The sequence below is a fragment of the Arvicola amphibius genome, chromosome 8 (assembly GCF_903992535.2).
Source record: "Arvicola amphibius chromosome 8, mArvAmp1.2, whole genome shotgun sequence".
In the NCBI taxonomy this organism is placed as follows: Eukaryota; Metazoa; Chordata; class Mammalia; order Rodentia; family Cricetidae; genus Arvicola; species Arvicola amphibius.
Window position 1 is genome coordinate 126,535,824 of NC_052054.1, and position 25,452 is coordinate 126,561,275.

The 25,452-nt window shown below is 42.4% G+C and overlaps 1 protein-coding gene across 1 annotated transcript in view; it reads left to right on the top strand.

Annotated features, from left to right (window-relative positions):
• Positions 1–25,452, top strand: part of Plekhm3 (pleckstrin homology domain containing M3) — a 154,207-nt gene that overhangs the window by 67,512 nt on the left and 61,243 nt on the right. Inside the window, exons 5-6 of the mRNA XM_038339429.1 lie at positions 7,801–7,994; positions 20,781–20,844. Coding sequence (XP_038195357.1) covers positions 7,801–7,994; positions 20,781–20,844 — 258 coding nt within the window. The remainder of the gene's footprint in view (positions 1–7,800; positions 7,995–20,780; positions 20,845–25,452) is intronic.

Consider the following 25,452-nt stretch of genomic DNA (forward strand, 5'->3'; position numbering starts at 1 on the left):
GCTATTTGGGGTCCCTGGACTGGATTAAATACAGAAAATGGGTTAATTCACTGTTTTTCAAAGTAGACTCTGAAATACTTACATGTTCAGCACATGTGAGTGGGCTCTGTTGGAAGGCCACCACCAGACCATCTTGGTGAGGATTAGAAAGAGCTAATGAGTTTACAGCTTGGTGAGAAGGGACAGCAAAGTTAGAGGAGGATGTTCTGCTTCCAGTTGAGGAATGGGGCATATATTAGACTTTTTTCCATTTTTCTGCCCTTGGCAGGGCTGGAATAAACAAAACTGTCCTGTCTATACTCAAATAGATTTGAGAAGTAGATAGGATAAACAGGTGATCTAGAGCCTTTCCCAAGCTCTCTCAGGTTTTATGTGGGTGTAGGTGCCGAATGTGTAGGTGCCATTTGTAGGTGGAAGTTTCTGTCCCTCGGGCTGCTCCCCAGTAACCACACAGAGGCTTAATATTACTTAAAAATGCTCAGCTGATAGCTCAGGTTGTTACCTGCTAACTCTTACATTTCCAATGACCCCGTACTTTTATCTACACTTTGCCACTAGGCTTTGTACCTTTTCTCAGTACGGCATGTCTGTCCAGCTTCTCTCTGCATCTGCTCGCTGCTCCTCTGACTCTACCCTTCTTCCCAGCATTCTCTGTGTGGCTCTCCCTCTGACATTATCCTGTCCGCTGTTGGCCATTTAGCGTCTTTATTAAACCAATCACAGCGACAAATATTCACACAGTGTAAAGGAATATTCCACAGTGATCCTCTTTCCCTTCCTCCCCTTCCTCCCCTGCTCCTCCTCCTCCTCGTCATCACTGCTGAGCCAACCCAAGCAGATTTTTTTTTTTACTATCAAGTGTCTCAGAGTTTGAATATGAGAAAGGAAAGTACTATGCAGCCTATTTATTTTTCCCAACACTTGAAAAAAATCTCTTTTGTGGGACTGGTAACTGGGGGAACACAGGTTTAGAAAAACTGACTGGATTATCTTTGCCCTTCCTGTTCCACTAAGATCATGTCCTCCTGTGTTTTTTTTTTTTTTCAGCTTTCTCCTCCTGTAGCAATAGCGGAGCCCTGGTCCCCACTGCACCATTCACATTGCATCTGTGCTGACCGTTTATCCCTCTGCTCACACTTCTTTACCCAGCGCTGCTCTGTGTGTGAACATGCCAGAGCACTATTTCAGAAACCTCTCCAGGACGTGCTATGTTCACTTCTCCAATGATTGCACTTAGTGTTCAGATCACATGTGCTCATTTGTAAATGTATGTGTGTAACCACAGATTTGGTCATCATTGGTTTAGAACTAATTTCAGTGTTCTCCTTACTGTGAGGAGGGGATATGTTCTAACTGCACTTCTTCCCTCATGCGTCCTTTAGACTGTAGCGCTGTGAAGACAGAATCAGCTCACACATTGAAGCACAAGCACAGTTCTGGCATGGAGTTCCTATGGCATAAACCATTCTGATTGTTAGTGGTGTATATCTCTAATCCCAGTGCTGTAGGCCAGTCTAGGCTAGTACGTAGTATAAGCCACAGAACCAACATTGAAAGGAGAGAATCCAGTTCTGAAAGTTGTCCTCTGACCTTCACAGGCAAAACATAGTGTGTAAATGTTGACACACCCTGCCAATCATACACACACAAACACACACATTTACATAATAATAATGAATAAAAATTTTTAAAAGCACTTTGGTGTTGGCAGAAACTGCTCTTTCATTTCCCTGCCACCCAGACCCAAATAATCACATAGAAACTATATTAATTATAGCACTGTTTGACCAATAGTCCAAGTGTTTTCCTGGCTAACTTTTATATCTATATTTATATGAGAATTAACTCATTTCTATTATTCTGTATATTGTCATGAGGCTGTGGCTTACCAGGTGAGGAGGTTCCAGTATCTGTCTCCTTGGGCAGCTACATGGCGTCTCCTTGACTCCTCCTTCTCGCTCTGTATCTCTTCCAGCCTGGCTATATTCTGCCCTGCCAAAGGTCAAAGCAGCTTTATTCATTAAGCAATAAGAGAAACACATATACAGAAAAACATCCCACATCATCTCCCCTTTTCTGTCTAAATAAAAAGTAAGGTTTTAACTTTAACATAGTAAAATTACATATAACAAAACAGGTATCAAGCAAGAATTACTCTTATAATATTTAGTCTTTTGTTCTGGAAAATTTCACACCTAGTTTATCTTTTATCATAACTAAGGAAAAACTATAATTATAACTATCTAGTCTTCAACTCATCAAAGACCTCAGAAGGATATATTACCTAAGTAAACAGGAAGTGCATTGTAAGCAATTTCCAAAGTTCTAGAATTGACAGTGACATCTTGCCGTCTTTACAGTCACCCAAAGTTCTTTTGTAACATTGGGGCATCTATCATCAGGCCATAACGTCTGGCAGACTTTTCAGTGAGGCAGGAAATTTAAAGATCTGTTCTGCCTTGTAATGGCAAAGTTTATCAGTTGCTTTCTTCTGTGTCCTGCAGAATGTCTGGCAGACTCTTTCATGAAGCAGGAACTCTGAAGGACTGTCTCACCTTTTGGCAAGTTCAGCCATCATTTTGCTGTGGGTCCTGCATGTCCAGCTCACACAGCATATCATCAAACAGTTCAGGCAAGAGCAGTTTCTTGCCCAAATTAGCCTTATCACATTGAAGGCAAATTCCATAACAAGTTTCTTCAATGCCCATCAACCTCTCTGAAGTAATTGGTGCTGCTAGAAGAAGACATATTTCACTGTTAAGAAGTCTCAAAACCTTTTAAATGCCATATTCTGTAGGTCTTTGAAAGATTTGAAGAAAACCTATCCATCTGAAATATATCGCTGTACATCTAGAAAACCTAACTAATATGACTACAAGTTTGACTATTATAAATGACTACCTATTAATCTGTATTTCTTAATTATACATTACCTTTTTAATGAACTGCACAATCACAATACCTTAAACAATAACAGAAATACACATACATAGTATTACAAATCGACCTTAAATTTGTATCTATCTATAGACCAAAGTCTGTACCAATATAAAGTATTCATTTCTAAATCATATCCCTCTTTAAATGAAAACAAACATTTATATACAATCATTTTGGGGATTTGGGCGTTGTTTTCTCCATACTGCTTCCTGCTGTTTGTTGGGCAAAGTATTTTTAGGGTTCATGGATACCTTTCTGGGGCTCTTGTTCCATCAAACCACATTAGCCTGGAAGGAATCCACAGATTCTCATCTTTTGTGGAAACAAAGCAGAACCTCTTTTCCAAAGCAACATATCCTTAGACCTAAATTTTGAAGTCAAGATACCTTTATGTTGGTTTAACTTAGCAGCCCCCAAAGTCAAATGTCTTTCTGCAATTAAAAAAATCAAATAAAACCCAATAATATACATAATCCAGACTCTCTGCGTATTTTCCATCTTTACGTGGCTTATTTTTTTCTCTATTGCTTTTACTCCTTTAATCTGTGTCTGTCTGTACTCTTTTATATTACTTTTACAATCTCATTAAAGACTCTTATTTTTAAAGCTATGATTTCTTTTTATACCTGTCTGTATTCTTTTTCTTCTCTCTCCTAAGTCTATGTACATTTTTAAACATACTGTAAACAATTTAGAGTTTTTTTGTTATCTGAATCTGTCTTCACTGTTTATCTTTTTCTGAGCATGAGTCTTTAATCTGCTTAGCGATATGGCTAGGATTAAAGCTTCGGTTTTGGTGTCTGGCTTCACCTGGCTCTCTCAGCCTTCGATATGGCAGAGGTATGCTGACTGCCAGCTCCGGGACCACCGGGTGGGAGCCGTGCTCACCACCTCAAGTCCTGGGAGCACTGTGCAGCACAGAAACCTTTTTATTTCATGTCTGAATAAAAGCTAACTCTGCCATGCAGCATGTTGTGCAGCCTGGAAACGTCTCTGTGCATGGCAGCGGGAGTCTGCCGTGTTTTCCCGCCTGTGCACACCTGTTGCCCAGGGGGTGAGTGCTGCATTGCTGGCATGCTCTCAGCTACTTTCCTCTTAACCTCGAGTGGGCGTACAAGCACCCACACCTGATGTGGGTGGTGGCCATGTGTGGGTGTTATTTTGCAGGTGGAGAGTGCTCTTTCATTTCCCCGCTGCCCAGATCCAGATAATCACACAGAATATATATATATATATATTGCAACACTGTTTGGCCAATAGTTCAGGCATTTTCCTAGCTAACTCTTATATCTTTAATTAACCCATTTCTTTTATTCTGTGTTTCGCTTCGAGGCTGTGGCTTACCAGGTAAAGTTCCTGTATCTATCTCCTTCGGCAGCTACATGGCATCTCCTTGACTCTGCCTACTCTCTCTATGTCTCTTCAGCCTAACAATTTTCTGCCCTGCCATAGTCAAAAAAAACCTTTATCATTTACCAGTAAGAGGAACACATATATAGAAGGACTTCACACATCATCTGACATCCCACATCACTTTGGCATTTTTGCTTTTCATAATTTGGTTTGCCTGAAGGATAGTGGCTCAGCTATTTGTTGGGACATGCCTGGTGTGACCATGTGATTCGTGTCATGTTTAGACTAACAAGAAAGAACATTCACCTAAGAATGCCATTGGCTTCTTCCCTAGGTTAGCAAGAACATACTTTCTTCCTTAGGCTAATATTCATTTCAGAGTCTTTCTTTTTGGAAAATGCTTTTTAATGATAGTGGAGCTTGAGTGTTAAATCATCTTGCTAATATAGGGAAGAAAACTTTGAAAGCTCAAGGAATCAGAAAGGGATTAATTATAAAGCTCTGTTTTGCAAAACTAGCATTTATTTCATACCAAATTGCAAATTTTCCTAAAAACTACCTTACCAGTTTTTGTGAGTGGAGTGGAATCAATGGACTCTGGACTCTGAAGACCTAGACCATAAGCTCAGCCTTGTTGCCAAAAATGGCTGCAGCAGCGGAGATGCGTTCCCACAGCCAGGCAGCCACTGTCAGGTGCCCTCCGTGGGAGGAAGGCAGCTCTGTGGACGGTTCTGAAGCCAGCTCTGTTTCTCTCTCTCTCTCTCTCTCTCTCTCTCTCTCTCTCTCTCCTCTCTCTCTCTCTCTCTCTCTCTCGTCATTTCTGTTTATGAACACTGCTATCAGTAGCTTCTGTCCTGTTCATCGCCCCCCCCCCCCCCCCGCTTTTACCGTCTCTATCAGAGATTTTCCCCCCTTTTGCTTTTGGACTTAAGTAGCACCTGAAGAGAGAAGCCTTTTAAGGCCTGGGAGACTGTCCAGTGCCCTTTGTCCTTCTGTTCACCTACTAAAAGGTAGCATTGTTAACCTAATTCAGCGGGGCCCTGGCTCAGTATAAACAGTGTTCTCCACACCCAGAAGGACTAATTGCATTGGACAATACATCATTTTTTAACAGCAGTTTCAAGTGGATTCTACTTCACTTCCCTGAACACCATCAGGCATTTTTCTCATTTGAAGATATTTAAGTGCAGCAGATATTTAAACACAAGTAAATACAACGTGTAATTCAGAAACAACTCAATTTTGTCTTTCTGTGTGGAGCTGGTGCTGGGGCTGGGAGGTCCCTGAGGGCAGGCGGGGCTGCTTTGTTGTCATTGAAGGCCTGGCCTGCTGTGCTGTCTTTGCATCACAGCTGAGAGTGGAGGCCACTGCACTCTGGTACCTTGTTCCTGACCTGGTAAAGCAGTTAAAGCTCTTGACTGATTCTGGGGGCTGTTTTGTAACCTGGATTTTCAGTCTATTAAGATCCTTTAACTTTACCACTCTCTGCAGGATCTCATGGGGTCAGACTGTATATCTTATAAATAATCACTTAGAAACACACACACACACACGTGCACACACACACCACACACACGTGCACACACACACACGTAGTGCACTTTTCTAGCCCTGTAAGAAATATAAACTTAGTGTGAGCTTTTCCACTTTAAGAAGGTGGTGATGTTGAACTTCGTGTTTGTGTGTACGTAGCATATTTTTAATTAGTGCTTAACAGCATCACGTCTAGGAATCACACTTCCATACTGTACACTGGGGACCTGGTGATTTTGTGTTGTCCCTTCCTCGTGCTTCCCTGTTCGCTCTGTCCGTCTGCATTTCCACCTGTAATTCCAGAGCTAGATCCAGTGCCGCTTGCTTCACCAGCCCCCCAGCTCCTGTTCCCCAGGAGAGCCGAGTCCTCTGCTTTAAGCCACCCGTGAGCCCCATGGCTCTAGTGATGGCAGACTGCATGTGGATTTTGTTTTGAGTCTTTATCTTTTGGACTAAAAATCCCCTTGAATTCTCCTTCTTCAGTAGTGAGCTGCTGTTGTAAAGGACTGTAAAGCCTAATGAATTTCCAGTTCTCTCTTTAGTGAACAAAGTTGCTTATTTTAGTGCTCAATCCTAGCCTTGCTTCTGGAGAGGGTTAGTGGGAACTTCTAGAGAGGGTTACCTTCCATAAGCAGAGGCTCAGCCTACTCTGTGTATCACCAAGCAGTTCCCACCCGAGTGTCAGCAGACTGGCTTGGAGAGTCCAGTTGCCCACATGTGATTGTGTACCACATTAGTTAGGTATTTCCTCCAGTGTACACATGTGATAGTATGCTACATTAGTTAGGTCTCTCCTCCACTGTACACATGTGATAGTGTGCCACATTAGTTAGGTCTCTCCTCCACTGTACACATGTGATTGTGTGCCACAGTAGTTAGGTCTCTCCTCCAGTGTACACATGTGATTGTGTGCCACATTAGTTAGGTCTCTCCGCTCCACTGTACACATGTGATTGTGTGCCACATTAGTTAGGTCTCTCCGCTCCACTGTACACATGTGATTGTGTGCCACAGTAGTTAGGTCTCTCCTCCACTGTACACATATGATAGTGTGCCACAGTAGTTAGGTCTCTCTCTCCTCCACTGTACACATGTGATTGTGTGCCACAGTAGTTAGGTCTCTCTCTCCTCCACTGTACACATGTGATAGTGTGCCACAGTAGTTAGGTCTCTCCTCCACTGTACACATGTGATAGTGTGCCACAGTAGTTAGTTCTCTCCGCTCCACTGTATTTCCAGTGCACTATTTACCTCTACTTAGAACAATGCTATTTTAAAGAATGGTCAAGGATTAAAGGGTGAGATGGACGGATTGGCAGCAGTCTGCCCACACTCGTGGGGATTCCGCTGAGGGCATCTTCTCTTTGGGCCATTTCTGTTTAGCAGTTTGGTTTCCTCATAATTTTTCTCCCTCCTTATTTTTCTTTTCTTGAGAACACCCATTTCTTTGTTTTAATATTTCACAATGTGTGTAGTTTTTCTGTTTAAAAAAATACATTTTTAAAGTATCATAGAATATATATACATGCACATATGTTTATGTAGTTTTTAAGGGCTGAGTTCTTTTCCCCCATTGCTTGAAATGATTACAGATTCACAGGAAACTGAACATATATTTAAGTACCTTTCACCTAGTTTTCTCCTGTGGTCACATCTTAGGTCACTGCAGTAGGATTTATGAAACCAAACGAAACAGAACCATGAAACTGGTGTAGTTCTGTAGATCTGTGTAGTTCTGCGCAGTCTCAGGTTTGTGCTCATATAATTACCAGCACAGTTGAGCTGAGTTAATGAATTCCTTCCACATTTGCCAGCTGAGCTTCTGTAGGTGAACAGAGAAGCTGCCCTGTTTGGCTTCTCCACTTAGTCGTGTACAGAAACACTACTATCTTGTCACCAAGGTGCGTTCCCGGGCAGAGTAGGCACGGAGAGCTGGGGATTCACCAGCACTGACGACCCGAGTTTGTTTTGCAGGTGTCCAAGCAGGCCAAGGAGTTTCTGGAGTATGTGTACGAAGAGCCGCTGATCGACATCCAGCAGGAGAATCCCATGCTGTACCTCCACGCAGAGCCGCTGGCCACTGTGGCACGGCTGCGGCAGCAGCTGAAATCGCTCCGAGCCTATTTGTTCAGCTGCCGGGCGGCCGTGGCAGAGGATCTGCGCCGCAGGTGAGTCACAGATGTCGCCCACGCGGCTTGCTTTTCCTGCCTGCCCGGGTCTGAGTGTCTCCCTCTACCACCTCCTGCCCGACTCATTTCACTTTCTCCTGGGAGCACCTCAGTCAATTGACCCAAGCAAAAGGAACATCACTTCTCAGCCTAGCTCAAGGCTTTGAACCCATGAATGAGTACCCAGAGCGGGAGACCTTCCCTGCCAGGATGCTAATGTAAGGGGCTTCACAGTCATACAGACAGTCTCAGGGCTTTCCTAGGCTTTCCTGATCACTCACCGTCAGTAAGCATGAGCGGGTTTGAAATACTTCACAACTAAAAGACCCTTTAATAGGAAACATGTGATTATTCAAATATTTTTTCTTGGTATTACACTGCATGTCCTAGGCTTCTGCCCTTCACCTTGCACTTGGTACGGGCTGCTCTTCTTTCTGTAACTGAGTCAGCTCATGGTTCATAGAACACACAAGGCCAAGCCAAACTCGCATATTTAAAATGAAGTTAAAATGTGCTTAGTCTCATAAAATTTCTTCTTTTACAGTTGTATTTTATGAGCATTTAAATTCTCACCCTTGCCATATATGAGCCAGTTTATACTTGAAATAATTGTTGATGCCATGCATAAGTCCCTAAAATACCTTTTGAATGTTTTTGTTTTAATAGAAATGATAAGCCACATACATTAGTCATAGTAAATGTTTTTGGTAGTCAACCAACATGCATAAGAGCCTTTGGGAAGAATCAAAATGATATGTTTTGCAATTTGAGATTCAACTAGATCCAAAGAATCTGACAGGACCGTAGGCCTGAAGAAGACATTCCAGAAAGAACTCAGTGCAGACAGTGAAAGGGGCCATGCTCTCCAGATGAGCTCTTATGATGTCATAACGCAAAGGCACGCCCCATTCAGTTACATGGTTGTTCTTCCAGAAAATAATAGACACGTACTTGTAGATGGAGGCTGCTCATTCATTTCCTGGCTTCCCAGACCCAAAACAACCACACAGACACTATTAAGTAACTCTTACTTAAATTAACCAATTTCTGTTAATCTGTGTATTGCCATTTGGCTGTGGAACAGGTAAGGTTCCATCTGGTGTCTGTCTCCTTCAGTGGCTACATGGCATCTCCTTGACTCCGCCTACTCTCTTCTATATTTGTGTTCTGATTTCCTGCTTGGCTTTACTCTGCTAAGCCACTGGCCCAAACAGCTTTATTCATCAACCAGTAAAAGCAAACTATATACGGAAGGACAGCCCACATTACTTATTTTCATATAATCTAGAAAGATCTTAATTTTAAAAGCTTTGAACATGTATGTAGACACAACACCCATACTCATGAAATAAATATAAATATACCTAAAAAAAGGCTCAGGACTTGCTTTGGAAGACAGTAGAATTCTATGTTTTCAATTCATTTAGCAACTGAATTAGAATCAAGATTTTTTTTTTAGTCATCAAAATATTCTTATTTGATACCTCAGTACTTTTTGGCTTTGCTCAGAGCTTGTGTTTCTTGTGGCTGTATTTGTGGATGATAATGAACATGCACATGGGAATCCTACTAGATACCTTTCCAGTGTAATATTTAGCTTTGGTTGAAGTGACCCAAATAGGGAATGCATTTGCAAATTAAATAAAAGGATCCTTCTCTTATGGATGACTAATAGCCTCCACTCCAGCAGTCCAGTGGTTTGCCACAGGGTGCTATGCCTTATAGCCAGACCACCAAGGGAGAAGTGGGGGTTTAGGACAAAGGCCTTGAGAGGCTATTCCCAAACCATGAGAATGAAGACAGCAACCCTCCTTTCCTTTCTGCCCTTTTATTTCTTCTGGGCTTGCTCACAGCCATTACATAAAGCAACATGTAATCTTTTGAGTGGCTAGACAGACAGGCTGGGAAGGAAGAGAAGCACAGATGATTATTAAATGTCACCTGAGACCACTGAACAGTGAGTGAGACCAGTCATCTACTAAGTGTAAGGAAGAGATCTTACAATTAGTTTTTCCTTGTTTCCCTATTGGTCTCTTAGCAAGATGTCTACCCAACCCGTCTATCCAGACCTACAGAGTTTGAATGAATACATTAGAGAAATAACTGATCAAAGGAGTCAAAATATTTAGTCAGGCAGCTCTCTTTGGAAGGTCAGGCTACTCTAGGGTATATAGTATAGTTCACTTAAGTAAGTCTTTTTCCTTCTTCCCTTTCCTGCTTAAGTCTATTTTTGAAACCTTTTCTTGATAAAGTCCAATTTTGCTACATTATAAAATGTCTACTTTAGCTTCTGAGATAACTGCTAAATTATCCTCTCCCAGATGGTTTACAAGGCCTTTATAACTAGTTTAGCTAATATCACTTCTTCCTCTCTAGTCAAACCTTTACATTAGGTGCATTATTAAAGTTACATATGGGGTCAGAGTCTGCCCAGATGCAGCCAAGTATGTTGTTCAACTTTCTGTTATACTCTGTACTTCGAACAAAGACATTGTTTTACTCAGTACAGTCACAGTTGTGGGAGTGAAGCATGTTTGCATTACTGAAGCATTCCAGCAGTGCTGGTGCATAGTAGGCACTCAGTAGATAGAATTATTGTTATTAACAGCGCTTTCATATCAGATTGTTCTTGCGTCTGACTTTAGTGTTCCACTGCAGACTCCTGAGGTCCTCTCTGCCTGAACTGATCAGTTCTGTTGCTGTATGAGGAGGGAAGTGGGCTCGAAAGCTTCCGGGTCTGAGTGTGGCAGACCAACTCTGAGAGCAAGCACTGAAATAGTGTTTTCTAGCAAACCTTACAAAAAGCCTGTTCTTTTTTGTTTAATTTTTATATTGTTAGGTCCCCTACACTTAGGTACTGTTAAGACGATGTTGGGGATAGAGCATACCTGAATCCCTGGACTTAGGCATAAGAGGTAAAAGGGTCAGGAGGTCGAGGTTATCTTGCTATAGAGTATATTCAAGGCTGGCCTGGGCTGCTAGAGATCCTGTCACAATAAAATAAAGTGCAGTAAAAATAAATAAAATAATGTTTGGTGACTGGCTGTGGTTGCACATACTTGTGATCCCTACATTTATGAGGCTGAGGCAGGAAGAGTAGAGTCAAAGCCATTCTGTGCTACACAGAGATGACGAGCTCAGCCAGGGCTATGTTGTGAGATCCGTCTAAACAAACCAACAAACCAACAGACCAACAGAAAACGAAGCATGGCCAAGTGGGTAAAGACACTTGCTTCCCAGTCTGATGACCTGAGTTCAATCCCCAGAACCCACGTGGTAAAAGGAAAGATCCTTAGGCTTGCACATGCATCCCGTGGCACCAGCATGTGTGTACACAAACACACATTCACACAAAGTAAATAAAAAAGCAAAGAAAAAGATCAGTACATTAGTGATGAATAGTACTCATACAGCTTTCTTTTTATAAGTATCTGGACATGGTGGGTCCTTTTATATTATTTCAACTCTTTTGACCTCACAGTTCAATAACTATGACTGTTTAATGCAATAATCTCTCAGACTTTCTGTGACAATGCTTCCTACATCAGTCAGGAATAATTTCAAATCTGCTGTCTTCTTTGTCTGTAAAAATAGCTGTAAATATGAGAGGGGCTTGTTACCTACTTAATAAGCTAAAATTCTCATTTCCAGAACCATTCACACCTGCTCTTTCATTTCTGTCTATAAAAATGAGATTTTTTTTAGAACAAAATGAGCCAACAATACCTTTCAAGATGCCAAGCTCATTCATGGTGTGCATTTTAGGGTCCTTTTTGAGCAGAGGACAGAACATCTCAGGGCAGGGAAAGGGAGCTGAGCCAGTTAGGGGAGAATGAATATTCTCACACATAGATAGAGGTGGACAGAGGGAGGTGCTGATGGGGGTGGGCAGGGAAACAACAAGACAGTGGAGGGGGGCTTCGGGGCCTAACTGGTCATAAGAAGCATTCTCTTCCTCCCTGGTTTTACTTCAGAATGAGAGTGGTCATTAATCACCAGCAAGTAGGCCCAACATGCCGAAGACCTGTCAGCACCATATAAACAGAGTAAAGCAAACTGTTAATATTGCTGTCGCGAGAAAACTGGAAACAGACTGATTAATTGTATTGGCGCTTGACCGCCAGGGAGCCAACTTGGGTCTCTGCCTTATTAGGGAAGTCACAGTTTGCTTTTAGGCCCCTTGTTATTATGACTGTACGGTTTTCATCCTCACTGTTTTTGTTATTGTTGTGAAATGGATGTCTCGTTCTCGAATCTCTGCTGCAAATCTTGACTGGCAGCACTGATTAGTTTAGAAAGAGTCAGTGTCTTCTATGAAGCCTCCCATGTTTGCAGCGCTGACAGCTCTGTTTCTGATGGCTCCCAGATGGTGACCCTGTTGAATTAGCTCAAGGCCTTGTTAACTTTTTGTTGTTAGAAGGGTTATTTATCATGTCCACACATGAAGGTGTGTGGAGAACTCTGGGAAATCTCGGCAGTGTCAAGAAGCATGGAATCAGTAGCCATTAAGGGACATGTTTTGAAGGGACATGAAGAAGAATTGCTTATATGTTCAACTCAACTCAGGGCCAGGAGCATAGGTATAAATCAGAGGTGCAAAACAAGGGGTACCTCAAGATTGAATTTGGCCATCAGACCTGTTTCGTTTAGCCTTACAGGGATGGCTTCTACCAAGCTCTGAAATGACATTTTAAAAGTAGGAGTTGCCCATAAAATGCTTGCGCCACATGTACATACACACACACACACACACACACGCACACGCACACGCACACACACACACACACACACTTACAAGTTGGGCCTGGTGTTATGTTTCTGTAACCCAGGAACTCCTAGGGCAGATGGGAGGCAAAGGCGGGAGAAGCCTTGGAGCTCACAGGCCAACCAGCCTGGCATATGGCAGAGGAGAACAGCAAAAAGGAGACCTTGGCTCAAAAGAAAAAAACAAAGAGGGTGTGCGGGAGGTGAAGACCGATATCCAAGGTTGTCCTGTGACCTTTACATGTGCTTCATGGTACATTCTTACATCCATACTCACATATACACTAATTATAATTAACCATATTGGCATTTGACTGCCAGGGAGCCAATTTTGGTCTCTGCCTTATTAGGGAAGTCACATATGCACACATATCATACACAGCCATACCACATACACAGACTAAAGAAAAGAAAAGGAAAATTTTACACACACACACACACACACACACACACACACACTCACATTCCCACTTCTCTTTGAAACTCTGAAGATTACATTGCACAGAGAGCTTCCCTCATTTTTATGTGGCAGAAATCCAGTTTAGATTATGACTCTGCCCCACTGTAGTCTGTGCTAGTCCTCTTGCCCCTTCAAGCCCAGCATCTCCTGGAAGATACAATAATGCTTGTCCTGTTTCTTAATCCCAGCCCGTCTCATTCATTAACACTGGCATTAGAGACTTTTAGCCATGGGTTTGTAAGCTTAAATGATAAAAACAATGTGCCTTGGCTGCTGGAGCCTTAGCTCTCATTTCAGGTTGGGGGTACCAAAGGCTGGCAGCATTCTCAGATTTTGTTCTATTGAAAGACAAGCATGAAGGTGCTTGTAGAACTAGCAGAATCAGTAGTAGAGCAACTTGGACGTTTCTCACAGGATGGATTGGGAGTAAGCTAGTATACCATGCTCCCCTGGAGTTGTGATTCCAGGTTTCCACAGAGCTAAAGATTGCAACTGGGCCACCAAGACCAAAGAGGGGGACAAAAATAATAATGAAGTAACATCCGTGCAGGTGGCTTTGTGGGCCCTGAAGGTAGACAGTCCTGCCCCGGAGCCCGCCTGCCTCTGTAACACCTCTCAGAGCTGGTTGTCTCGCCTGTTAATGAGCACGTCTACAGATAAGGGGAAAGCCCCTGGATGGAGGGTGTGCTCGGTACTCTCAGCTGCCCTGTTTTTAAATAACTATTGAAACTGAGGAGACAAAGATAAACAAGGAGGAAGAAGCAGAAAGAAGCTGAGTCTATAGGCATCAAAGAGCCTGGGTTTTTCTGTGCAAATAGTTCATCATTAGAAGTCCCCAGATGTGGGCTTGGCCCTGCAGTGAAGACACAGGGAATCCCTCAGAGAACATGTCCTGATTGTTCTACCACATTTAACTAATCCCTTATCGTTTAGTTTCCCTCACCTGGACAATCTAAAACAAAAGCCCAGAATAAACCCATTTAGCAACAGTATTATCAGAAAGTAGACGTGTGTGTGTGTGTGTGTGTGTGTGTGTGTGTGTAGGCATTCACATACCACTGTGCCTACGTGAAGGTTCTCTCCTACCACCTTGTGATCTGGGAGCTAGGGGTCGAACTCCAGTCATCATGCCTGTCCACTAATGCTTCTAACATCTCCCTAAAATAGTGTCATTAAAGATCATTAATTTATTAATACTTCAAGTGAATTAATAGCACTTCTCTATGCTAAGTAAATAATATACCTTCTTTTTTATTCTCTAGAATTAGCCAGGCTTTTATGGCTAGTTTCAACTTAGTTCATTTAAACTGTCATTGGCTAAAGCTGGGCTATAGTCTTAACAGACTAGCTGCATGAATCTTCCAGAGATTAGAGATTATAACAAGTAGATAGCATTTAAAAATGTTTGAAAGCAGCTATCCTTAGTTTGTATCATAATTAATTGTTTTTGAACCAACTCTGGAAATGTTTGCAAGTTGTCTGTCTTCCTGTTCTCTTGTGTAGCTTCCTACTTTGCCTTTCTCCATAGGTCCAAAAACATACATTAGATACTTTATATATACACATACACAGAGATATCATAAACCTTAAGCGGACATAGAGACTGCCTGCAAGACAGTGTCATGCCATAGTAAACAGATTCATAAGTTTGGAGGAAGGACTGCTAGGAAGGTATATATTAAATATACTAAACTGTATACACGTATAACTCTTTACTTAAAAATTCTTCCAAAAGTAGGTGTAATTTTCTCTTTTCCTAAATTAAATGAAATACATATCATTACCTAAAGTCATTTTCTGGATCACTGTAGGAAAAGTATGACATTCTTGTTCCTATTTAAACTACTCTAAGAATTTGAGCTAGGGTATAGAAATGACATGATCTGTCACTTTTACAGCCCAGCCCCAGAATAATCACAGCCCAAATTACTTATTGAGCATTGCTACCCGAGTCTTTAGATTGTTGCTAAGTAGCTTACACATACTTTCTGAATGACCAGGTAAGAGAAACCCTTATTTCTTGTAACTCTCTACTCATATATAATACCTTGTGCAATCTTGCCACTTTTTCAGCCAATGAGATTAGCAAAATGAGGTATCTAGAGGAATGATTGAAGCTTATTTCTTCAATGTTGGGTCTCATCGAAATACCTGCCTTTGATTTCAAATTGTTTTTCCATTAGCTCGAAGCCTAGCTGGACGCATGAGTCCTCTCCACATCTAGCCTAATGTAACTATTTCAAGAGAGTTTGCAGCTCATATCTCGAACACCAAATTGCTTCTTCCTGGGATGCCTCCCGGTGCTTTTTACAGATTCTGATGTGGGTGCAGGTGCCCCCAAAGCAAAGGCAGTGAGTGGCCCTTGCAGCTCAATACAAATTACCTACCCTGGATCACGTATTCCTGAAAAACACAGTAATGTGTGAATAAATGGTTTTCTTTGTAAATTATCCCTTACTCACCTCTATTTTTCTTTGAGATCCTTATTATTCAGAATCAAAATCTGGAGGTCTGCATTTATTGTTACCTTTTAGATTATGTATGTGAACATGTGTGTTGTGAGTTTTTTCTTTAAAGCCTGTTTGAATTGAGGTATTTCCATTGCAACACCCCCTTCACTTTAATTATGTGTGCATATGTATATGTGTGCATGTAGAAGCCAGAGGACAGCCTAGGGTGTTATTCCCCAGGAGCCTTGCACCTTGTTTTTTGAGACACGGTGTGTCATTGGCCTGGGGCTCACTGATTTGGCTAGGCTATCTGGCCAGTGAACCCCCAGGGATCTTCCTGTCTGTCCCCACTAGCACTGGAGGTACTTGTAACCACATCTGGCTTTTTTGAAAGCATATCTTTATTCTTTTGTCTGTTTCACACATGCATATATTGAACTGAAGTCATTTTACCCCATTACCTTCTCTCATTGAAAGCTCCTTCTTCCCCCAAGCCCCCTCCACTTTCATGCCTATGTGTGTGTGACCCACTGAGTTTAATTAGGGCTACTTGAAGGAACATGGGTGAGAGGCTATTTTCTAGAGCATGGGCAACTTATGGGTGATATGCTACTAAAGAAAGTGACACCCTTCCCCCGGCTGCTATTGTCAGTCGTCCTTTGGGGCTAAAGAGATGCCTTAGGACTAAGACCATGTCAGTGCTCCTCCCTAGGGCCTGAGTCTCTTAACAACCACATCATGTGGCTCACAGCTGCCTGTAACAGTAACTCCAGCTCCAGGGCATCCAACTTCTTTGGCCTCTGTGGGCACCTACACTCATGTTCACACACCTACATGTAATTTAAAATATTTTTTGAAATCTTACAAAATAAAATTAGAACACTCAAAATCTACTTAAAGGATTTCTCAGGGAGGGATGAAATGTTGACATCATCTACTCTGATGACATGTTGACAGGCCCAGTGTTGTGCACTTCTGTGCTTACACATCTGTAGATACGTATCTCACAGATGTCGTGAGATCAGGAGTATAACCGCCACATCATGTTCAGAAGATCTTTTTGCAACTTACTTCCTCATCTTCAAATTCTTCTGTTCTTTTTGTCCCTCTTCCAAGATTCCCTGGGCCTTGGAGAGGGTGATACAGATATGCCACTTTGGCCGAGAACTTCGCCGTCTCTTATTCTAAGCTCTTTGACCATTTCTGTGTCAGTCGCTTCCCAGGTTATAAGAAACTTCTCTGACAAAGGCCAAGAGCCGTCCTAATCTGTGGATATAAACATGAGTATTTAGAAGACATTTGACCACATCTGTTTAGCAAAGCAGCAGTCATGAGTTTCCCCTGGGGACTGTGATCTTCCCTGGTGTACAGTACTCAGCATATGCTGCCTTCCGCCCAGGAATCAGGCCTCTCATGCCATCAGGAAGCTTGGTTCCCCCATGACACTCAGTGCCTGGTGTCTTTATGTGTGTTCCGGGAACTGAACTCAAGTCCGCCTGCTTATCCAGCAGGAACCTTGCCAACTAAGCCCTCTTTGCAGCCCCAGTCTTTGGATTTTTAAGAGACAGTTGTGTTTCTGAGAACTGAGTTCCTGCACATGTTACATACATGAATAATTCTATAAGAATCTTGTGAAGAGCCCACTTTTCTCTGAGTCAGTCCTTTACTGTCCTGAGTGTTGGGAGGGAGTTAAGAAGTCCTTGGAAATTAGTCAGGTTAAATGAGTCTTGATTTATTTAACTTAATAACATAGAACAAAATGAAATGAGGTCCCCTTGCTTTTCATGTTAAGGCTATTGCCTTTGATTTCATAGGCAATTATCTCTGCATGTTTAACCCCTAGTGTCAACTAATATAAGGGCTCTGAATCACATACGACCTTTCCCTTTTTAGTTTTCGTCTTTTCCCACTTTTCTCATTAAAACAAGCTATAAACGAAGCCTAAGTTACCTTCCCAGTATGTCATGCAATTCCAAAGATGATAAAATAGAACCATTGGTACTGATCTGCATGTGCCAGTTGATGGCAGGCTTCTTCAGTGTTCTCTGGTAACAGAGAACTTGCTACTGCTCTCAGTCAGTGATGTGATTTTCTTTCATGGATGACACTGCCTGTCCTGATCTTAGTGTTTGTGTCCTTCCTCCATCTTTCCTCTGTGATTAGTATGTCTGAAGGAAACAATTTAAAGAATGTGTTTCTAGTTCAGTTTGCTTACAGGGAGAGGGGAGAAAGCCATATCTACCCTGTTGCCCTGCTGTGGAAATCCATGTCTCCTCTAGGCACAAGAGCCCAGCCCTGTCTCTAAATGTCTGTAGGAAATCCTCTCCTCTTGGATTCACATTAACAAGCATCACTACAGGAGATGCATTTTCATAGTCTCACTTGCCCCTCAGGAAACTCACTCTCCCATTTGGCATCAGTGTTTTTATGTCACAGCTGTCTTCCTCTTGGGGAGAAGGACTGATTGACATTATCACTCTTAAAAGTCTGTATTTTAATGGCCACCACTAAATCTTTCGGTCATACACATTCTCCAGAAGCAGTAGGTTCCGTTCCTTTATCTTTTCCACATATTTTTACAGTTTTTATGTCTATCATGACTGACCTCATATAAATGACAGCGTTCAACACTGGAGTGTGATACAGGGAGACAGATGAAGTGCTTCTGGAGGAACATAGGATCTCTTTTAAAGGAAGAGGGAAAATAAATTAGTGAAAATACATTTACAGAGTTAGCAACATTAAATAAACACAAAACTACCTTCAGCTGTACAGATAATGCTGAAGGCGTAGTGGAGATGGCAGAGACCAGCCTTGCTGAGATGCTGTGAAGAGTACCAGGCTTGGCAAGCAAGAAGAACCCAGGAAGAAAAAGCTAGAAGTTCTCTTCATTGCACATCAGTTGTGTGCATTAAAGCAGCAGACTCAGCTCCTACTGTAAGACCTGCCTGATTGCTGGTAAACACGGAGTGAGGACTCAGACTGTTCAGTGGAGTTCAAGAGCATGCCAGGATGATTGAGTTCATGAATAATTAGTGAACCCTACCTACTTCTAATCATAGAAACATTAGGGTTTTAGACCAGAGAGCGTTTTAAGTATGAAAACATTAATAGATTGTCCCTGCTGTAAGTTATACCAGCCACTTCCTTCAGCCCTTCTACACTGACTGATGCTTCTCGCCGTGAATGGATTGGCGAGATGGCCGCGGAGCCACACACTTGCGTGGCGAGCTGTTCCTCAGCACCGCTGCCTCACTGCTTTTATTTAAGAGACTTCATTGTTAAGCATTTGCCTTTCAAAATGGTGGTTCCTTCCTTCTATCTACTCCAGGCACCCCCCCGTCTTCCCTGTTAGAGTATGATACTGCATATTGCTACCCTTAATCCCACTAAAAGACTATGTCCTAGATTTTTTTCTTTTGTGCATGTGTTTGGGTCTCAAGTGACCTGTAAATACTTAAGTATGTCCAACAACAAGACCACAACCCATAAATACAGTGTTATATTCTGGAAAGGATCCTGGAACAAATGAACAACACTAGGAAAATAATTGGTGGAATTTGAATAAATACTGAAACTTCCATAGTCATTATTAATTGTTTGGTTTGGGCCATTATCCTTTGGCTTCGTAAGTTGTAAACATTTGGGGAGGCTGGATCAATACTACAAGGATGTGAGCTGGTTAGTTGGTTTGTTGTTGTTGTTGTTGTTGTTGTTGTTGGTGGTGGTGGTGGTGGTGGTGGTGGTGTGTGTGTGTATTTCCAAGACATTATTTTTCTGTGTAACTCTGGCTGCCCTGGAATTTACTTTGTAGACCAGGCTGGTCTCGAACTCAGAGATACACCTGCCACTGCCAAGTGCTGGAATTAAAAGTATGTGCCCCCATCGCCTAGCTAAGGATATGAGCATTTTACAAACAATAAGGAAAATTATGTATGAGTGTCCTTTTCAGAATATAATTTTTCCAGCATGAGAAAAATTATAGACCATCAGCCAGATTGCTTCCTGCCACAGTTCAGCCATAGACCAATAGAGATGGAGAGAGCCCCAGCCTCGGGACCCAAGTTCTATTTCCCACAATGCAATGCCATCTCAAGCCACTTGGTCTGTGGATAGAGCTGTATTTTGAAGTGGAGCTCTTCCATTCCCACTCTACTCTCCTACAGTCCCAACCTAGAATGTAGCTATTTGGTCATCCATGAGCCTGGCTGTGGTCTTAAGTAGTGCGGTACAGTGCCTGGGATATAGCATGTGCTTGGTCAACATTAGATGAATAGACAGCTAAATACATTCATCTCTAGAGTCTGGCAACTAACCCATCCTTAACTGGGAGTTCAAATCATGGCTTAGGAGCCATGATGGCAGAGCAGACACGGCAGCAGAGATAACTGAGAGCATATATCTTGATCCACAAGCAGAAGGTGCACAGAGTGACACGATTCTTTAAAAACCTCAAAATCCACCTCTAGTGACAGTAGCTCCTTTAGCAAGACTGCAGCCTGTAATCCTTCCCAAGCAGTTGTACCAAAAGGGGACCGGATGAGCCTATTGGGGCCATTCTGTTCAGATCAGCACATTATCATTACTGTTACAAAGATGTTAGGAATATCACGTTCAGCTGTTCTTGTTATGCAGCATAGCAGCTGGACCAGCATAGAAGCTGGGTTTGAGATATGTGTAAGATCACACAATTTGTCAGAGACGTAACTAGTACAGGAAACCAGAAGCGGGGCCAGGCGTAGTGGTACTCTCCTGTAATCCCAGCATCTATCAGGCTAAAGAAGGAGGGTTTTAAGTTCAATGCCATAATGGGCTACATATCAAAACCTATCTCCAAAAACCAAAACAGCAACAATCAGATGTGTCCTAGAACACCACATAATACTGTAGCGTTTCAGATAACAGCAGAAATGAAAAAAATGTATTTATTTATAGTATTTGTGGTACAAAGAGACATATCAGAGGACAGGGTAGTATTAGAGGTTTCTCAGAGGGTTGGGAACATAAGCAGAGGTGAAAGAGGGGAGGACTGAGGGCAGAGGAAAGGAATGAGATTTAACATAGGAAAAGTGTAGAACCATTGGTCATTTGTGTATCTGCCTTTGTTTTCAGAATTTTCCCCAGAGAATACCTCCTTCAACAGATCCACCTGTATTCTCTTGCTGACCTGCAGCAGGTAAGTTCTCAGAAGGCCTTCTCAGTTTTGTTTTCTGCCAGAAGTCACTTTGTGGATTATGGTTTTGGCACGAAATTAATCTGTCTTGCGGTAGTTTCTTCGCACAAGTTGATTTTTATTCCGAATGAGAGGAAGATTTAGTATAAAAGGATACTGTGAGACAGTGACCAGCACCGGCAAGCATGGGGTCACTGAAGCTCTCTTCATTGCTGGTGGGGATGCTGAGTGGACAACCATCTGGAGGGCGGCTTAGCAGCTCTGTAAAGGTTAGAGTTTCCGTGTAATCCAGAGATCCAACTCCCAAGTAGATGCCCAAGATAATGATGAAACATATGTCCTTAGGAAAACTTGTGCGTGAATGCTGGGCAGGGCGATGTGCCTGTGCACACATCTGTCCTTAGGAAAACTTGTGCGTGAATGCTGGGCGGGGCGATGTGCCCCTGCACTGCAGCCATGAAGAGACAGAGGTAGCCCAGGCCCTATGACTGGAATAGCAAGACCCTGTCCCCAAAACAAATCAAACAAAATTTTCATTTTTTTTGTAAGAATGCCCAGTGCAACATGATTCACAATAGGAAGAAAGAGCAAGGAACAACCAGATGTTTATCAGCTGATAGGTGTTGTTTCTCATTATTACATAACATTGTCTAGCCATAACAATGAGTGAAATATTGGTACACTCTACAACATGGATGAGCCTTTGAGTCCAGGCAGGGAAAAACAGTTTACGTGGCGTGTCCACAGTGGGCAGTTCATGGTGACAAGGCATAGATCAGTGAGTGGCTCCAGCCTCGGGAAAGATGGCACTGCGGAGAGACAGCCAGCGGACACTACTAGACAGGATACCTGTGACTGCACTAAAATAAGTCGTTTTCTTTAAAATAATGAAGTTTACATGACATGAATATTTCAACTAAAAATTATGTAAGAGAAAAGATGGGGAAAGGCAGTGGGTGGATGCGGAAGTCTTTAGTAAAGCTGAGCAGAGCACAGAGGAGTCAGAGGCAGCTTTTACAGTCTGTTAGTGCATGACTTTTAATGATTGACCAGGTTAGCAGCCAGGAAGAAACCAAGGTTTTGTGTGCTCAGTCCTAAGTTCTGAGTATGCTTAGCTTTGGTTAATCATTTAAATCAACAGCATGCTCCCTGAGAAGCTGCTAGACACTGAATGGAAGCACTACTTAACTTTCTAAATAAATACTGATTCTTTGAAGAACCAATCGAAAAATAATTGCGACAACTTTCAAAGATCTCAGTGCTGGGCGTCTGTCCTTGTTTTCATCTAGTTGTCTCAACCAAAAGGAGTGAGCTCAGCTTAAAAACTCACCCGGGCCTTTGGTCATTTTCAGACTTTAAATTACTCTTCAAGGTTTCTCGTATATGTCTTTCCTTAATTTAAAAAAGTTAAAACTTTTTTGTTAATTTTCACTTGGAGGCAAGACAGTTATTTCAAATGGAAGAAATAATGTAGCATTTAGTTGGACAGGCCTCAGAGAAGGCTAGGGCGAGACTATATTCCTTGTCAAGTTTAGACCTGCTTGCTCCTTCAGTCCTTGCCACCCATGGTATTGGCTGGCTAGGGCACAGAGGGGTGCATCTCCAACTTCAGACAGATGGTGATGTGCTGTATCATATAGGGGTGAATTGATGGAATTTTCTGATACACATTTATTTATCTTAGCGATCTGTCTGGTCATGGTAGCCTAGGGCCCAGGCACTGTCATGAGATGTGTGTTTAAAGGCACCAGACATTCTCAGAGATATAAAACAGAGTGACTCCCCTTTAAGGAGTTTTGGTGTCAGGGGAAGAGAGACTTGCAGCATCCATTCATTTTAGTATGTCAGTGCTGTGTATCCATTTGGAATAATAGCCTGCTTCTTATAGCTTGCCTGTACCCTGCTGTCTTCCCCACGGCCCTTTCTTTTTCCTTCTTTAATAATCAGACCATACAGGCCAAGCAGCTTACTTCAGTCACTGACAGTGGTGCTCTGGGGGGCCAGGCCATTAGCCCCCAGAGCCCATAAGTAGCTTAATCAGTTTTCAGCCGGACAGTGGAGTGATAGAAACAATCTCCAGCTTATCAAGCTCCCTGGGGGCGGGGGCGGGGGCGGGGGCTCTGCATCCATTGGTGTAGCAGCTCATTCTAACCTAGTTCTTTGTGCCTGGCTTTAAGAGCCCCAAACTTATCATATTTAGAGGAAGTTTAATTCAATTACTGCTTCTGCCTGAGGTGGGCCAAATTGCATTTGGCTTTTGATCTGTCTGTATCTTGGCTATCAGCCCTGAAGGGTATCCCTGCTCATCTCCCTTTGGTTTCTGGGCAAATAACGAGTATGTTTTCTAGGTTTGAACTGTTCTCAAATATAGGGAAGAGAAGGGACCTGGAGCAGGAAAAACAATACTAGCATTTTTGTGAAAGAGTGTATCAGGATAGCAGGAACCCTTCCTGGCTGTCCAGCCATAAGCCTCCAAGGATCTGAGACTCCTGGTCTCTCTCTTCCAGTCTTTCCCCTTCAGGACTGCTGGAATCGGGGCTTTTCTCCCATTTGATTGCATTCCTTACTCATAAGGGCTTCTATAAAGACAATTTTTTCTATCTTATTTGATAACTATGGAAAAAGGAGTTTTTAGGTATATGTTTTATAGTGAAAGAAAGAGAAATTAATAAATTATTGAGAAGTTATAGCTCTTGCACAGTATAGAGTGTTTTTTTTTTTAACTTTTACAAATTTCCCTTGTGAGTTTGATTGTTTTAAAGAAATTTTTATAAAAAGGCTATGATTTACTAGACATCCTAGCTGGTCTGTGTCTCAGAGGATAAGGCTCTTGCTGCTAAGCATGATGAGCTGAGTTTGATCCCCAGTATCCCCATCACAGAAGGAGAGGACTGAATGCACATGCATGTTTGTGTGCACACAATCACACACTTACAAATAATGGATGCAGTAAAGAGGAAGTTGAAGTTTATGCATAATTTTAAGATAATGTTGTATGCAAAGTACTGATATTATTTAAAGATGCTGAAAACATTCTGGTATCAAAAACATGCACGGCTCATGGTTCATTTTTATAACACCCCTCAAAATTTTGACAAATGTGCTCAGTCAACTGTGGCTGAAGACTTGTAGCTACCCAATAGATCTTTTGTTACAGTCAAGAAACTATTTTAATTTTCTGCCCCTTGGGATATCTTCATTCTTACTACAGTGTACTTGGATATGTGGGGGGAAATTGCAAGTCCTGACGGTTGCCTTCCCACTAGCTGAGAGCTGCTGTAGCTACTGGTCAGCTGTGCGCTGGTGCTGAGTCTCCCGTGGCCTGTGTTTCTCCAGTGACTAGTCTGCTCCCTGGATGTCGTGTGCACGGAGGACAGCAGGGAAGCAGCATGCTGTGTGGCCTTCAGTGGGCAGCGTCTTCTGGAGGACGTAAAATAGAGCCAAGGGCCGCTCTGACCTAACGGCAGGGCCGCGGACCTGGCATATTAGGGAAGGCAAAGGTTCTCCAGTTCCTGGGAGGTCTAGGGCCTACCAGCTTGATGCACTAGTTTCTTAAGACTGGATTCCAGATGAATTTTGTTCAACAAAGAGTATTTGAAAATGGTATTCAGGCTGAGGTGGTGGTAGCGCATGCCTTTAATTTCAGCATTCAGGAAGCAGAGGATCTCTGTGTTCAAGTCCAGCCTGGTCTACAGAACAAGTTCCAGGATAACCAGGGTTATGTAATGAGACCCTGATACAAAGAAAGAAAGAAAAACTTAGTTTCTTTTTAAAAACATTTTTTATTCCTGTGTATCTATGTATATTTCTGTGGTGTGTCCACAGAAGCCAGAAGAGAATGCCAGATTCCATGAAGCTGGAGTCACAGGCTCCATGAGCTGTCCAACATCCGTGCTGGGAATCACACTTAGGTCCTCTGTAGGAGCAGCAAGAGCTCTTAGCTGCTGTGCACCTTTCCAGCCCCTGCTATTGAGGTTTTTGTGGAATACCTTGTTTTGTTTGGGGTACTTTTTGTTGTTTGTTTGTTTTTGGTTTTTGGTTTTTGGTTTTTTGAGACAGGGTTTCTCTGTAGCTTTGGAGCCTGTCCTGTGTAACTAGCTCTTGTAGACCAGGCTGGTCTCGAACTCACAGAGATCCGCCTGCCTCTGCCTTCCGAGTGCTGGGATTAAAGGCATGAGCCATCACCACCTGGCTTGTTGTTTGTTTCTTATACAAAAGAATTATAAAGATTTTCCTTTGGAAGTGCAAAAGCATACTGTTTTTCAAATTCTCAAACCATTTCAAAAAGGCTAAGCAGACAGCTACTAAGCTTTTGTGAACACATGGGGCATGTAAAAGTGAAAAAAAAAAGATTTTTTTTCAAGGCATGTTTCTCTGACTCCGCCCTTCTTCCTCCCAGCATTCAGCTTAGTTTTCCCCACCTATCTCTGTTCCCCTATAGCTCTGCTGTAGGCCCAAAGCAGTTCCTTTATTATCAGTGGTAATCACAGCACACAGAGGGAAATCTCACATCATATGTATACACACACACACGCACACATGCATACATAAGCCAGAGTAGTATGTCAGATGTTGTCTTAGTTAGGTTTTTATTGCTGTGAAGAGACAAGA